This window comes from Hippopotamus amphibius, chromosome 10 (genome assembly GCF_030028045.1).
Source record: "Hippopotamus amphibius kiboko isolate mHipAmp2 chromosome 10, mHipAmp2.hap2, whole genome shotgun sequence".
NCBI lineage: Eukaryota > Metazoa > Chordata > Mammalia > Artiodactyla > Hippopotamidae > Hippopotamus > Hippopotamus amphibius.
Window position 1 is genome coordinate 51,328,045 of NC_080195.1, and position 16,794 is coordinate 51,344,838.

Here is a 16,794-nt window from a genome sequence, read left to right on the forward strand (position 1 = left end):
TATTTTCTAACTATAATTTTAAAATCTGTAATCAAAAAAATTTCAGAAATTAGGAAATGTGTCTAAATAACTAATAGGTCAAAGGAGAATTAAAATAGGAGTTAGAAAATATTTCAAACAATAACAATTTCATATTATTAATGAAATTAGATATTAAAAATTTTAAGGTACAACTAAAGAGGTAGAGAAAAAATTTGTTTTAGAAAATAAAAATAGGGGCTTCCCTGGTAACACAGTTGTTAAGAATCCACCTGCCAATGCAGGCGACATGGGTTTGAGCCCTAGGCTGGGAAGATCCCACATGCCTGGGAGCAGCTAAGCCCGTGCGCCACAATTACTGAGCCTGCACTTTAAAGCCCACGAGCCATAACTACTGAGCTCACGTGCCACAACTACTGAAGTCCACATGCCTAGAGCCCATGCTCTGCAACAAGAGAAGCCACTGCACTGAGATGCCTACACACCACAACGAAGAGCAGCCCACGCTTGCCACAATTAGAGAAAGCCCACCTGCAGCAACAAAGATCCAATGTAGCCAAAAATAAAATAATAAAAAAAAAGAAAAGAAAAATAGCCAAAACAAAAGGGAACAAAGCAAACCTAAAGAATGCAGATAGATATGACAATGGATGCCAGTATTATCAAAATCACTGACACTTACTTAACTATGTCATGGTGAGGCAGCAGGAATTTAATCTGAAGTAAATGTTATAAGAAACCTAGATACTAGTGTTTGCTACAATCTGTGAATGGAACTTCATCTCTTTCAACAGGAAAATGGAATTATAGAAAATAACCCAAACTGATAAAATAAATATGGATATAGTAAAATATTTATATGAAAGTATCAAATATTAAATCAAGTCAAAAAGAACTTACATAGAAGTTGACTGTTGAGAAGAATAGAAGGAATTAGACAGAAAATTTATGAATAAATCCTATTACACCACTGCAAATAAAAGACATGGAATTTTATTTGGTGGAGGAAGGGAACCCAAAATAGAAACAAATAATTAAACTTGAGTGGGATGTAGAGCAAACATCTCTCCAAGGTTTTTTCATGAGGAAATCTTTAAATAAATTATCTCTAATCATTCATTTGTTGTAGACACTTAGGTTGCTTCCATATCTTGGCTATTATAAATAATGCAGCTATGAACATTGGGGTGCATGTATCTTTTCAAATTAGTGTTTTCATTTTCTTTGGATATATACCCAGTAGTGGAACTGCTGGATCACATGGTAATTCTGTTTTAAGTTTTTTGAGGAACCACCATACTGTTTTCTATAGTGGGTACACCAATTTCAATCCCCCCAACAGTGTACTAGAATTTCCTTTTCCCCAAATCCTCATCAACATTTGTTACTTGTAGACTTTTTGATGATAGCCATTTTGACAGGTGTGAGGTGATATCTCACTGTGGTTTTGATTTGCATTTCTCTGATGACTGGTGATGTTGAGCATTTTTTCTTGAGCCTATTGGACACCTGTGTGTCTTCTTTGGAAAATGGTCTATTCAGGTCTTCTGCTCATTTTTTAATTGGATTATCTGTGGGTTTTTTGATATTAAGTTGTATGAGCTGTTTACATATTTTGGATATTAATCCCTTATCAGTCATATAACTTGCAAATATTTTCTCCCTTTCTGTAAGGTATCTTTTCTTTTTGTCAATGGTTTCCTTTGCTGTGCAGAAGTTAAGTTATAGGTCCCATTTGTTTATTTTTGCTTTTACTTATTTTGCCTTAGGAGATAGATCCAAAAAAATACTGCTGCAATTTATGTCAGTGTTCTGCCTATATTCTCTTCTAGGAGTTTTTATGGTACATGCCCAACAACAGATGGATAGATACAGAAGATGATATATGTATATCACTCAGCCATATAAAGAATGAAATTCTGCCATTTGCAACAACATGGATGGCAGAATAGCATAGAGTACTATGCTAAGTTAAATAATTAAAAGAAAGACAAATACTCTATGTTGTCACTTATATGTGGAACCAAAAAATAAAACAAAAGCAAAACAAACAGACTCACAGATATAGAGAACAAACTAGTGGTTACCAGAGTAGAGGAGGAAGTGGGGAGGGACAAATTAGGGGTATGAGATTAAGAGATACAAACTACTATGTGTGAAATAAATAAGCAATGAGGAATATTGTACAGCACAGGGAATTATAACCATTACTTGGTAAAAGCTTTAAATTGAGTATAATCTATAAAAATATTGAATAACTATGTTGTATACCTAAAACTAATATAAAATAATATATCAACTGTACTTCTATTTAAATAAATAAATAAAGCATCTCTAAGTGTATAAATGTAAGGTAATCTCTAAGTAAACTGCTAAGGCAAATGTTCCAATAATTTAATCTTTTGTGATGGAACATGCAACTGTGGTACAAAAAATGGCAGATCAACCCAAATTGGAATAATTCCATCTTTTAATTTATGGGTCACCCACTATAAAAACATACCACAATTTTTTATAAGTGAAACTATAATAAACACTCAGAAACTATGAAATAGAGTATATTTGATTAACCTCTAGGTTTTGACCTCTCTATTCTTACAAACAACCAAGTATGAGGTAAACACGAAACTCAGATCATCACCAATATTACAGATAATAATATAGCCTCTGAATAAAAGATATCCATAATCTGAAATTTTTATTCTGCCTGGTTAGACAGATTCAACGTAAATACTAAATATTTCCTTTCAAAGAGGAATATAATAAATATAACCAATAAACACAGTCATAATTTAGTGGAATCAAATGGCAGAAAATGGAAATAAATGGAAGAATTAGAAAACAACAGACTCTAAAGCAGTACAGAAATTAGGTGTAAGAGTCAGATCTATAAAGTGCCATTCTCTCACTAGTTCCTTACCCCTTAAAATTGGTCAAATATCCTATATAGTCTCCTCTGCTTCAGCTACATCAACCATCAATTATTTGATTTTTGGCTGGGAGGGTCTATACATAGGTATCACTTACAATGTAGGAAAGCTGATAGACAGGAGGAAGGGAAGTATAGAAACTTGGGGTCATAATGTGGGGATCTGAAGGAGGTATAAAGGTGTATTTAGAATCAGAAGCTATGTCTTATTACCTCTTTCTAGTGATAATGATACCAACTTTCCTACTTCAAGTAACAACACTGCAACTCCAGAGTTGATTTCTTTTGAAAGCATACATCTTACCATGTGGAATTGTGGTCTGGAAAGGACGACTTGGGCTTTTCAGGTTCCACAAAGTCAAGCTACCATCTGAATGGCTGCACATGAATTGTTTGCCCTCATGATGCCAATCGATTGAATGAATAGCCTAATGAAATAACAATTAAAAACAAGTAGAGGAGGAAAACAGTTTATATATCATTCTGTATTCCAAAGGAAAACTATTTCAACACAGAATTATTATAGCAATAACACTTAAGAAATTTATGTAATTTTTCTGACCCAGATCACACTACCTTTGGCTTCAACCCTCTATAGGCTTATAAAAGGCTACAAAAACTCATCTCCTGAGATAAAGAAGAGTTAAACAAATTTCATAATATCATTAGATCCCAGAACTTTCTGTTGTAAATCCTATGTCCTCCCTGTATCCTTTAATGCTTCTTTGAAAATTATTACAGAGAAGTAAAAACAAAGCTATCAGAAGATAATCTCTCCTGAGGTAGAAGCCTAGTTCCACTTAAGGTATACAACTTAAAAAGTAATTTACATGAGTTACAATTTGAGGGCTAACTACATGCCAGACCCCAGGGCAAGCAGTTTATGTATATTATCTCATTTAATACTACAAAACGGATGTTATGTTTTTCCAAACTACACGTGGTAAAATAGGCCTAGAAAGATTGAGATACTTGCTCAGATTATACCACTCAAAGCCAGCATCTAACTACAAAACCCATATTTGGAATCACTGAACTATATTAACTCTAACATATACTATTTGACTTAAAGCAAGAAGAGTCTAAATTTTTTTGTATTTACAGATTCACTCTATAGATGTGAATAAAATAAAATTAAAAGTAATCATTACATTTTCCTAAATTGTTTTATTCCCAGTGGTTGCAGTGTCTTGCATAAGTAGGTACTCAAAAAATCTGTTAAATAAATAAGTTATTAATGTTATCAAATATTTCCACACTTGGTATTCTTTCAAAATTAAAGTATATATGGAACTTAAGTAATGTGCTAATAAGCACAATGAAAGAAACTCTAGTAGATATAAAAGTTGAACACATGTATAGAGCATAATCTTTTCCTTAAAGGAACTTAACTACAAGATAGGAAACATTTATGTCAATATTAATGATACTTATTGTTTGGAACTTTTAACATTTTGTTTTTAATCTATATTTATAAAACTAAGTTATGTATATATTTATTTTATACCAAACTTATACATATGTACACACACATATATTTCCAAACAATAAGTATTATTAGAGTTACAGATAAATAATGGCTAGAGTAAAAATGAAATAGTATATGAGTGGACCTCAAGATAAGATTTGGTTAATTGGAAAAGATACCATGACACACTGGACTTATGTTTTCTCTCACCCTGGTCTTCATTACTGGGCAGAGAGACGTCTTTATCACCAGGGTTCAGTAGAAGCAGTGAGAGAGAAAAAACACTCTTCTTTGTCTTCTCTGCTTATTTCTCCTCAATTTTTATGTGGTTAAAGGGAAATGTCACTTCTTACCTCTTCTACATATTAACTTGGATGAACCTCAGTCAATTTAAAGTTCTCTCAGACTACTTTCTATAAGTGGTAGGCACAGAGAAAGCATCCCCAGCCCTAACCTTTCTTTCTATTCCACTGAATTTCTGTCTACTGAAGAAAACAGATATAAAAATAACAGATACAACATAAAACCAAAATAAGTACTATAAAAGAAGTACACTTATTGTACAGAAGAGTAGGCATGTAAAACCAACTTGTTAATGAATAGGATGTCAAATAGTCCATTATTGAAGAGACTGAAGAGTTGACATTTGAACGGACTCAATTTCTATTTATTTGATTATACCCTACCCTTTTCTTTTAAAAAGGACTTTAAGGGTTTGCTGAAAAACCGAATACAACTAATTAAAAAAGAATTTTCAAAAATGGAAAATAATATGGAAAATAAAACACTAGTCACTTTAGTCAACTCAGTGGCTGTGACTGAATTTCCTGTAAACAAAAAAGACAAAGGAAACCCAAAAAGCTAGGTAACAATTTGAAAAAAGGAAAAACAGCAGTTACCCAAGAAATGAAAAGGTCATTCTCCTGTCAAACTCTGAGAGATTTCTCTGTGAGAGATTATTTAAGAAACATTGATGTAATGAAACAAAAATTTCACAGCTAATGTGGAAGCAAAATTCATATAGTTATTTATTAAAATGATCTTGGATTTACAAAACAAAACTCTGAATTCATCAGTGGTTATTCACCAAGTGTCTAGTTAGACAGTCCAAATAGCTTTACAGTAGCTAAAGAATTAATAGAACTTTGATATGTATAAGAGGAAAGAAGGGAGTTCATGATAAGGTATTAGCAGAAGCAAAGGCTTGGAGGTAGGAAGTAAATGGTACATTTAGGAGACAGTGAGTAATATGTCTGAAGTGTGAGGAATTTGTACAAAGATGCAGTAAACTAAATTCAAGGGAAAAAGATAGCACCAGGGCCTTAAAAATCCTGTCAAGGAATAAGACTTTGTATTGTTGACAACTGGGAGCCATTCAAAGTTTCTGAGGTAGAGAATTATATGATCTGCTATGTCTTAAAATGATAATCTTGTTAGTGAAAGATATATTGAAAAGGTAAGATATCTGAGGAAATGTGATTAGTTAAAAGGCTATTATAAGTCTCCCACACAAGAGATAACATCCTCAACTAGGACACTGAATAAGAAAAGAGAGGAAATAAAGAGAGGAAATAAATGAGAGACAATATAAAAATAGGATCAAGAAAACTACAAAAGTGATTGCATATAATATATGAAGAATAAAAAAGGGTCAAATATGACTCTGAGGGTTCTAAATTGAAATAACAAATCAAAATTGAAAAACTGAAAAAAAGAAAAAACCAGAGAAAGAGGTTCAGATCTTTAAATATAAATTCAGTGCCAATTCAACTGGACTTACCTAACAGATTATTAGATATTTGGATCTAGATTAAGGAAAGAGGTAAGAGTTAAAGATACATGAATTTTTTATTTATCAGCATAATATAGGTAATATTTGAAATGATGGTAGGTGATATGAACATAAATGTAAACTAAAGGAAAAATGAAAAGAGGGTGAAGATGTAGAATCCTGAAAATTATCCATAATTTAAAGGAGAGCTGAGGAAAGAACCAGTGATGGAGAAAGGAAGGGTGAAAAATGAGGTGGAACAACACAAACAAGGGAAGAAACCATATTAAGAAGGAAGGGCTGATGTAAAGTCACAGGTTTAGTGAGAAACTTAAAAGACTAAGAAGGGGTCACTGATCATTGGTGACTTATGAAAAACCATTTCAGGTAAGTATTACAGATGATTTCAAAATATGAGAGGTAAAGTGCTAAAAAAAGTTTGAAAAGTTTGGCAGTAACATGAAGTATACAACTATCTTTATTAAAATGATAGGACATAATTATGCATTAAAGTAAATCAATATTATATACATTTTCATATAATTCTAGGTATAAAGTAGGTATAGTACTCTACTGACAAATATTGTTAATCTTTATTACATCTTTATTTACATTTCATTGCAAAATTACTTTCACTTTTTTTAAGAACTTCTATTGAGATACAGTTAACATACAATAAATTGCATATATTTAGTGTGTACAATTTGGTATCCCAATCTCCCAATTCATTCCCCTCCAACCCTCCCCTCTTTCCCCTCACTTACTTTTTAAGGTTAGAAACCATCCTTCCACAATTTTTAAGGCCACAGGAAAACTAGCTGATTGAACATTCTCATCTGGATTTCCATTTCAGCTGCCTTACTCTAGTTCCAAATGGCTAAATACACAGATGGTATTTGGACTCTTATCTAACTGCTAGTCTTGAGAGAGGAAGTGATCTCCATCCTCATCTTCATATTTTATGTATGTAGCAAAAGGGAAACCCTAGCTTAGCTCTCTAGGACCTTCTTTTCTTATGATTCAAGGTGCCCTGGAAGTTGATCTTAAAGAGTGTAACTGTATGACACTGCTTGCCAGAGTATTGTTCACTAATCATGAACAAATTACCCAGCTGTTATATCATTCACTTCTGAATTCTTTGTCACCATGACAATAATCTTGTATATATGATAAAATCTTAGTTTGCCAGAACCACTAAGAAATGAATGGGGGTGGGGTTTATGGGATAGCTGAAGGCTTCTATCTTTAAGCACCAAAATTTCAATTTTAATGATATAAGGGTATGGAAGGGAGCATAAAAAGGAACTGTTCTAAAAAATGTGTTTTCCTTTCAAATTTCTTTTTCTATTTATCTTAGTGTTGTCTTAAATTCTTTGGCACTCTTCCCATTTAAGCCTGGATAATACTAAACGGTGATTTTTGACCTGTATTTTCCTCCTATCTCTCATCACTGTACCATTTTTTAAATTTGAGAGCCTAGATGATCACCTTTATTTCCACAGCTACAAGACATAATTCCCCTTTCTCACCTTTTGCCCCTAGCCTCACTCTTTTCACATTGTCTTCTTCTTAAGAAGGAAATAATTAATGGCCTAGAATCAATCTTTGAACAACTTATCAATTAAGAGACTATTCCTTGATAAGAGTTCATTGCTTTCTCTACATGAAAACCTAAAACCTCAATTCTGTTTGATAAAACCTACTTCAAGATCTGACTCATTATTAAGTATTACTATTTTTAAAATCTCACTTTATTGTAAAAAGGCATGTATGAGAAGATAAGGCCTTTCAAACTGACTACTTAAACTTTCTGCCACAGAAAAACAATTTTCCAAAGATGTGAATAGTATCTTTAGAGACCTTAAGGACAAAGAGGTTAAGAAATAAGCATGGGACCTAAAGGAAAGGAAAAGATAGGTAATAGACACCAACATATTTAAGATGGCCAGAAAGGCTTAAAAATAGTCTGTCAAGGCAAAATTCCACTCATGAGAACAACTCGGAGGTGGAGCTCATGAAAATACCAAGAAGCAGTGTGAGGCACTGGATCAGAACAAGGCGCTTTTCCAATGATAAAAATATTGGTAACATACAAAGCTTAAAAGTAGAAAACAGGCATAAAATCACAATACTCTTTTCAAATATTTCAGTAGAAATCACTTACCTCATCATAATAAACTCTCAGTTCTGCTCTTTTAGATTTCAAGTCCCAGAATACTACAGTACCATTTTCATAACCTATTAGCAGCTGGAAAACATTAGAACAATCATTTTTGTAATTCTACATTAATTTTAGCTTGCTCCAAATAAAGATTAATGTTAATACAATAAAGTAAAATCTATGCAATACTTTATTTAGAATATCAATTTTCCCAAACCTGAATATAGGTTTTCTACATTGCAAAAAATTGGCAGATGAACTCTACCTTAATATAAACATTTGCCAATGAAATCTACCTCATTTCAAAGAGGAAACTGAGAAAACATGTAAGTATATATGACACAACATAAAAATAAATGAGAACACACATTGGAACAAAAGAAAAATGGGATAGAAAATGAAGATGAAATAAAGGATGAAATGTGATAACTTTAACAGTGTATATGCCATCCAGTCCTATGCACTTGAAAAATGTGGCCACAGATTCAGCTTCAAATTTCTCTCTATCAAATCCAATTTTCTCTCTAACTTATGTTAGTATTTTAAATTGGTGATTTTTGAACTCTTAGTACTTCACAAAATTATTCTAGAGGCTCACATCATTAAAAATAGTTGATATTGAATTATAAATTAATAAGACAATTAACAAAATATACATTCTTCATTTCAAAAGAAAAGTTGAGAACAGAAAATGATTATTAGATGATCATATTCAAGACAGTCATTCATCTAAATACAGCTAGCTGTGTTGATGATTTTTACTATAATATGATTCTGAGTTATTATTTGTAGTTACATTTTCTTAAATTTAATCTATCACTGGTTAAAACAAAAAAAAAGAAAGGATAAAAATAGGCCAATGTTCAAATAATGATATTTCCCATGAATGTGCCTTAAGATGCTTTTCTTGAAGTCCATTAGTAGTATTCTCTGATGAAAATTCTTATACTGTTAATAAAATTCTTATATTGTTTCAATAACTCCAAAAAGAGTGGTTAAAAACAGAAAATATAATGGTAGTTATGTTACTCCTACATAGCATCTTGAGACCTAATCATTTCCCTAGAAATTTTATAACAGAACACACACCAAAAAAACAACAAAAATAAACCAGCTAGTAGTTTTAATAGGAAATAAAATTTCATATTTCAGGTCATGAAAGCAATGCATATTACTTTTGAAGGTATAGCATATATTTAAATGTTTTATTACTAAATCACAAACAAATTTTAAAATTAACTTTAAAAACTGAGCTTATTTACATGCTAAGTTAAAGTAAACGGCATAAGGATTTCATAAATTTAAAAAGTCAAAATTAGTGTAAACAAAGACTATTTCTTAAAATAAAATTTTTATAAAGTCATGTATACTGCGCTAAGATATGTTTTAACTTCAACTTTTTTTACATACCTGAGAAAATGATAAAAAATAAAACCAAATCCTATGAAGTACATGAGAAAAAATTCCTATGAAGTGTATGGAAATGCGATTTATTAGTCTAAAGAGTTTGGGAAATCTGACCTAAGCAAGAAAATTAATATAACTTTTCAGAAACTGGGCCCCAGGATGTAATGAAAAGATATTCTAAACTGCGATTATATTTTTTATAATAAGCTGAAAGATAGAAGTCATTTTATTTATAAAAACATTGTAAACAATAGCCCCAGTAAATCACAAAATATAAAATAATAAGCCTTAAAGTATCATAAATTTCAGATAACAATACAAGATTAAGATATGGGAAATATAAAAATACATTAGAATCACTTAAAGAATTGAGAAAGAGAAAAACAGCCCCTGACATCCAGGAGACACCAGACAAAATCACTCTGTGATTATGCCTGATCACATCAAAACAGGAATATTGCCTATGTCACAAATACATATCTTGTGTGTGTGTGTGTGTGTGTGTGTGTGTGTGTATAGATATAGGCAAAGTAGGTGACTTCTTCACTACATATTACCAGGACCCGGAATGGTTTCTGAAGAAAATAGGATTCTGAAAAAATATCTGTTAAATTAGTAAATACCAAATAATCAAAATCATAGATACCATTTATTCCCTAACAACCATAAAATAAAATTAGAAATAATTGACAAAAATATTTTGGAAACTAAAAAATATACTGTTAAGTAATTATGGTCAAAGAAGAAATCATAATGAAAAGTATGAAACCGAACAGAAGAAAAATGCCTCATATTGAACCTTGTGGGATATAGATGAATCCTTATCAGGAGGGAGATATACAGTTTCATAAATACAGGCATACCTTGGAGATATTGTGGGTTCAGTTCCAGACGACCTCAACAGAATGTAATATTAAAATAAAGTGAGTCATACAAGTTTTTTTTTGGTTTCCCAGTGCATATAGACTTCTATACTGTAGTCTATTAAGTATGCAACAGCATTATGACTAAGAAAACAGTGCACATAACTTAATTAAAAGTACTTGATAGCTAAAAAATGCTAACCATCACCTGAGCCTTCAGTGAGTTATAAAATTTTTTCAAGAGTAACATCAAAGATCACTGAGTTGAGGTGGAATCAAGATGGAAGAGTAGGAGAACCCTGAGCCTACCTCCCCCTGCGCGCACACCAAAACTACAACTATATATAAAACAACTTTCTCTCAGAACAACTTGAAGACTTAGCAGAACAGCTTTTCTACAATGAAGGGTATAAAGAAAAAAACCACACAGAGACAGGTACAAGGGTGAAACAAGCCATCTAGTCAGCACCCACACCCCCAGCAGGTGACCCAATAGAGGAAGGGGATATTACAAACTCAGAGGTCATCCCTAAGAAGCAAGGCATTAGAGACCCACATTAGGCCCCCAGCCCTGGGGGCCAGCACTGAAAAGACAACATTCCTTAAAAGGTTTTGAAAACCAGTGGGGCTTATGTCTGGGAGAGTCAGAGGGCTGTAGGAAACTGAGACTCCACACTTAAAAGGCACGAAAACTAACTCACTCACTCTGAGTTCCGGTGCAGAGGCAGCAAACTGAAAAGTGCTTGGCACTCTAGCCAGCCAGCCAAGGACATCCAGCACAGCCTGCACCCAGCTCTGGCTCTAACCCCACAGCTGTGAAATGGTACCCAACATACCCCAAGAGAAGCCTTGGCCCACACCAGGCTCCAGCTCTAGCCCCTCTGGCTATAGCCCACTCGTCCCAAGGCAGTGTCCCTCAGAGCACTTTAGGAAAAGCCCTAGTCCATGTAAGGCTCTGACTCTAGAACTCCCAACCTGGCCAAGCTTGTGGCCCCACTGTGCTCTAGGAAAAGCCCCAGGCAATGCTCACTTCAACTATATACTGAAATGAAAAATATACCAGAGAGAATAAAAAGCAGATTAAGTGGTACAGAAGAACTAATAAGTGAGTTGGAAAACAGAATAGTGGAAATCACCCAATCAGAACAGTAAAAAGAAAAAGGTTTTAAAATGAGGATAGTTTAAGGGACCTCTGAGACATCATTGAGCCTAATAACATTCATGGTATAGGATTTAAACCCAGGAGAAGAAAAGAGAGAAAAGGGGGCAGAAAACATATTTGATGAAATAATGGCTGAAAAATTCCCTACCCTGGGAAATGAAATACATATCCAGGTCCAGGAATCAGAGACAGTCCTAAAAAGATGAACCTGAAGACTTGATACCAAGACACATCATAAGCAAAACAGCCAGAGTTAAAGATAGAGAATTCTAAAGGCAGCAAGAGAAAAACAGAGTCTAACAGAAGGGGACCTCCATAAGGCTCTCAGTTGATTTTTCAGCAGAAACTACAGGCCAGAAGGAAGTCACATGATATTTAAAGTGCTGAAAGGAAAAAACCCAAACCAAGGATATTCTACACAGCAACGTTAGCATTCAGAATTGAAGGAAATATAAAGGGTTCCCAAGACAAGCAAAAACTAAGAGTTCATCATCACTGTGCAGGCCACACAAGAAATGTTAAAGGGTCTTCTTTAAGCAAAAAAGAAAAGGCCATAACAAGAAATGAGAAAATACATGAAGAATATAAATCTCGTTGGTAAAAGCAAATATAATAGTAAAGGCAGTGGAATGAAACTAGACCATTTTCTCACAACATATAAAAAAAATAAACTCTAAATGGACAAGAGACTTAAATGTAAGATCTGAAATAAGACTCCTGGAAGAAAACGTAGGCAGTATGCTCTTTGAAATCAGTCTTAGCAATATTTTTTTGGATCTGTCTCCTCAGGCAAGGACAACAAAAGCAAAAATAAGCAAATGGGACCACATCAAACTAAAAATCTTTTGCACAGTGAAGGAAAGCATCAACAAAATGAAAAGACAACTATGGAATCTGATAAAATATTTACAAATGATGCAACCGACATTCAAAATATATAAAGAACTCATACAATTCAATATCAAAAAAACAAACTATCTGACTAAAAAATGGCATTTTTCTAATGCAGACATAGAGATGTCCAATAGGCACATGAAAAGTTGCTCAACATCACTAATCATCAGAGAAATGCAAATCACAACCACAAGATATCATCTCATACCTGTCAGAATGGCTGTCATCAAAAGACAACAAATAATCAACAAACGTTGGCAAGGATGTGGAGAAAGGGAACCCTTGTGCACTGTTGGGGGGAACGTACATTGGTTCAGCCACTATGGAAAGCAATATGAAGGCGCCTCAAAAAATTAAAAATAGAACTACCATATGATCCAGCAATTCCACTCCCGGGTATTTATCTGAAGAAAGTGAAAACACTAATTCAAAAAGATACATGCACCCCAATGTTCACTGAAGCATTATATACAATTGCCAAGATATGAAGCAACCTGTGTCAATCAACAGATGAATGGATAAAGATGTGGTACGCACGCACACACATACACACACACACACACACACACACACAGGAATATTTCTCAACCACACAAAAGAATGAAATCATGACATTTGTGATAGCATGAATGGACCTGGAGGGTAGTATGCTAAGTGAAATAAGTCAGATTAAGAAAGACAAATAGTATATATTTTTATTTATATATGTGGAATCTAAAAAACAAAACAGACAAATACAACAAAACAAAAAACAGACTTAACAATATGGAGAACAAACCAGTGGTTGCCAGAGGGGAAGGCAGCAAAATAGGTGAAGGGCATTAAGAGGTACAAACTACCAGTTTTAAAATGTCATAGGTATGTGATGTACAGCACAGGGAACACAGTCAATAATATAATAACTTTGTACGGTGCATAATCTATAAAAGTATCAAATCACTATGTTGTACAGTTTAATACAATATTGTAAGTCATCCATACTTCAATTAAAAATAATCACTGATGACAGACCACCTTAAGAAGTATAATAATGAAACAGTTTGAAATACGGTGAGAATTACCAAAATGTGACACAGAGACATAAAGTGAGCAAATGCTGTTGGAAAAATGGCACCAATAGACTTGCTAGACTATTGGAAAAACAATGCAGTATCTGTGAAGTGCAATTAAGTGAAACACAATAAATCAAGGTGTGCCTGTATGTATTAAAAGGAGAAACATATAAATTTTTAATACATGTAAGCATTTGACTTTAGAATGTCAAGAAAAAGAGAATAAAGTTCAATAAACAGAAGAAAAAATGAGTCATCTTATCCAAGAGCAAAGAATACCTTTCACTTATTCAAGTATATTTTTACAGTGCTCAGGAATTTTGAATTTTCCACATATAGATTTTCTTGTTAATTTTATAGCAAATTATTAAAAAATTTTTTTTCTTGCTATTTTATACAGGATCTTGTCTTCATTATCTTTTCTAAGAGGGCATTGTTTCTATAGTTGGATTTTAGTATGCTACCTTCTAAATTATTTTACTCTTTGTATTAATTTTAATGGTGATTTTCTTAGGCATTCCAAGTATATTATATAATCTAAAATAGAGACTATTTTACTTCTTCCTTTCCAATTTTTATGCCTCTAATAATTTTTACTTGTCTAACTGCATTACTAAAACACCCTATAGTGTTAAAAATAGTGGAGGGGATAAGCATTGTTGCTTTCTTCCTAACTTTAGTAGCAGTGTCTCTGGTGTTTTCCTATTAAATAAAATTCCAGATTTTTTATATATATGTATAATATAAATATATATATAATATACATATATAATATACATACATATAAAATATATATCATTAAAGAAATATGAATTCATTCAATATTTTATAAATTTATTTTATCAAGAATAGGTATTTAATTTTTAATAAATTTTTATTGAAATATACATAGAGAAAAGTACACAAATTACAGACGTGTCTTTTTCTAGGTATGACATTTAATTTTTTTCTTCCAATTTTATTGAGATATAATTGACATACAGCACTGTATAAGTTTGAGGTGTACAGCATAATGACTTGACAGATACATCATGAAATGTTCATCAAATAAGTTCAGTGAACATCCATCATCTCATATAGATACGAAATAAAATAAACATTTTTCCTGTGATGAGACCTCTTAGGTTTTGCTTTTTTAACAACTTTCATATATAACATACGACAACGTAAATTATATTTCTGATGCTGTACATTACACCCATAGTACTTATTTATCTTACAACTGGATGGTTGTACCTTTTGACTGCCTTTATCCAATGCCCCCTCCCTCCACTCCCTGTCTCTGGTAACCATAAATTTGATCACTTTTTCTATGAGTTTTTTGTTAATTTTGGAAGTGTAATTGACCTACAACATTATGTTAGTTTCTATTACACAACATAGTGATTTGGTATTTCTATACATTTCAAATGATCACCACAATTAATCATAGTTATTGACTATGTTCCTCACATGACATTTATTTTGCGACTGGAGGTTTGTTAATCTTTCTCACCAATTTCTTTGCTCATCCTAACCTCTCCTCTCTTGCAGCCACTTGTTTGTTGTCTGTATCTGTAACTATTTCTGTTTTGTTATATTTGTTCATTTGTTTTGTGTTTTAGATTCCACATATAAATGATTCATAAAGTATTTGCCTTTCTCTGATTTACTTCACTTAGCATGATACACTCTAGGTCTATCCATGTTGTTGCAAATGACAAGATTCCATTCTTTTTAAGACAGAAATATTCTTCTGTGTGTGTGTGCATGTGTGTGTATACCACATCTTAAATCCTTTTCTCTATTGATGGGCACTTGGGTTGCTTCCATACTTTGCCTATTGTAAATAACACTGCAATAAACATAGAGGTGCACATATCCTTTCTAATTAGTGTTTATATTTTCTTTGGATAAATACCCAGGAGTGGAATTGCAAGATGAATTTATTTTTAATTTTTTGAGGAGCCTCATATTGGAAAAACCACTATAGTTTCCACAGTGGTTGCATAAATGTACATTTCCACTGAACAGAAAGAAATTTTTGTTTCTGGATTTTATTATTGTGTTTCATTCTCGATACAAAACGCACAATCAAATATACTGTGTGGAGATCTATCCACTGCAAGGATTTTTCTTCATCAGGTTACTCTGGGTTACCCCCTAAGTAGAGATGTAATTGAGCAGTACTCCTTGCCCAGATAGTACCAACCAATCATTTGACCTTGTCTGTGAACCAAGCCTGAATTCTTTCCTCCTCCATCAGTTGGTTTTATGTATTCCCCTCCTACTCCAAGACCATATATGTGAGTTGGAAAAAGGCATTATTGCAACCTAGGGATTCTTGGTTGCCCACTTATCCAATTTACTTAGGCCTTTTGGACAGTTCAAAGCTGATTTCCTGAATACACCTTTTCAGGAAATCAGCCTTGAATTGTAAAATGGACTGTCACATCACTTACCCAATTCTAGGAATCAATGAATGTGATAACATCTAACTTATGCTGGACAGGTCAAGTCACATAGTCACTTGGTGTCCCATGTTTAGGTGTTCGGTCTCTACAAGGGCCCACTTAGCATGCCAGGAATTACTTTGAAAATGGAGAGCAGCTGTTGTTCCTCTCTTATTGGGCTTTCCAATAGTGTTCTTATCTACCAAATATATTAAGCTCTAGATTAGAGTTACCAAATGGTAAGGTAGCCTGCATTTGAACTTAAGGAAGAGACCTTTTTTTCTCTAGGCGCCACTCAAAAGTGGCAGACTTTTGGACAACCTAAAAAAATGATTTGGAACAGTAATTTCCAGGGCCTTATATACTGTTATCCAAATCCAAAAATGCCCACCAAGTGACATGACACTTTCTTAATAAGCAGAACTACAAAAGTTTATGTTTTACCTTAGAAGAGATGTCCCTCCATCTCCCAGATCACTAGACCCTCAAAATCATCACATGTAGGGCCAGGTCCTAGATATTTATGGGGCAAGGGCTTATGACACATGAGTCTCTGAATATGAGTCTTATAAGCTTTATATAGCTACTTGCCACTTCTGCTCACCAGATCCAATGAGAGTTGGAAGAACCTCACAAAGTGTCCTTACTTGGAAACAGGGTCTTTGCAGATGTAATT

The 16,794-nt window shown here is 33.2% G+C and overlaps 1 protein-coding gene across 2 annotated transcripts in view; it reads right to left on the reverse strand.

Annotated features, from left to right (window-relative positions):
- STXBP5L (syntaxin binding protein 5L) overlaps nucleotides 1-16,794 on the reverse strand; it is a 387,479-nt gene that overhangs the window by 245,148 nt on the left and 125,537 nt on the right. For both annotated transcript variants that reach the window (XM_057697539.1, XM_057697540.1), the window contains exons 7-8: nucleotides 8,312-8,395; nucleotides 3,213-3,336 (exon numbers count right to left, since the gene is read on the reverse strand). In XM_057697539.1, coding sequence (XP_057553522.1) covers nucleotides 3,213-3,336; nucleotides 8,312-8,395 — 208 coding nt within the window. The remainder of the gene's footprint in view (nucleotides 1-3,212; nucleotides 3,337-8,311; nucleotides 8,396-16,794) is intronic.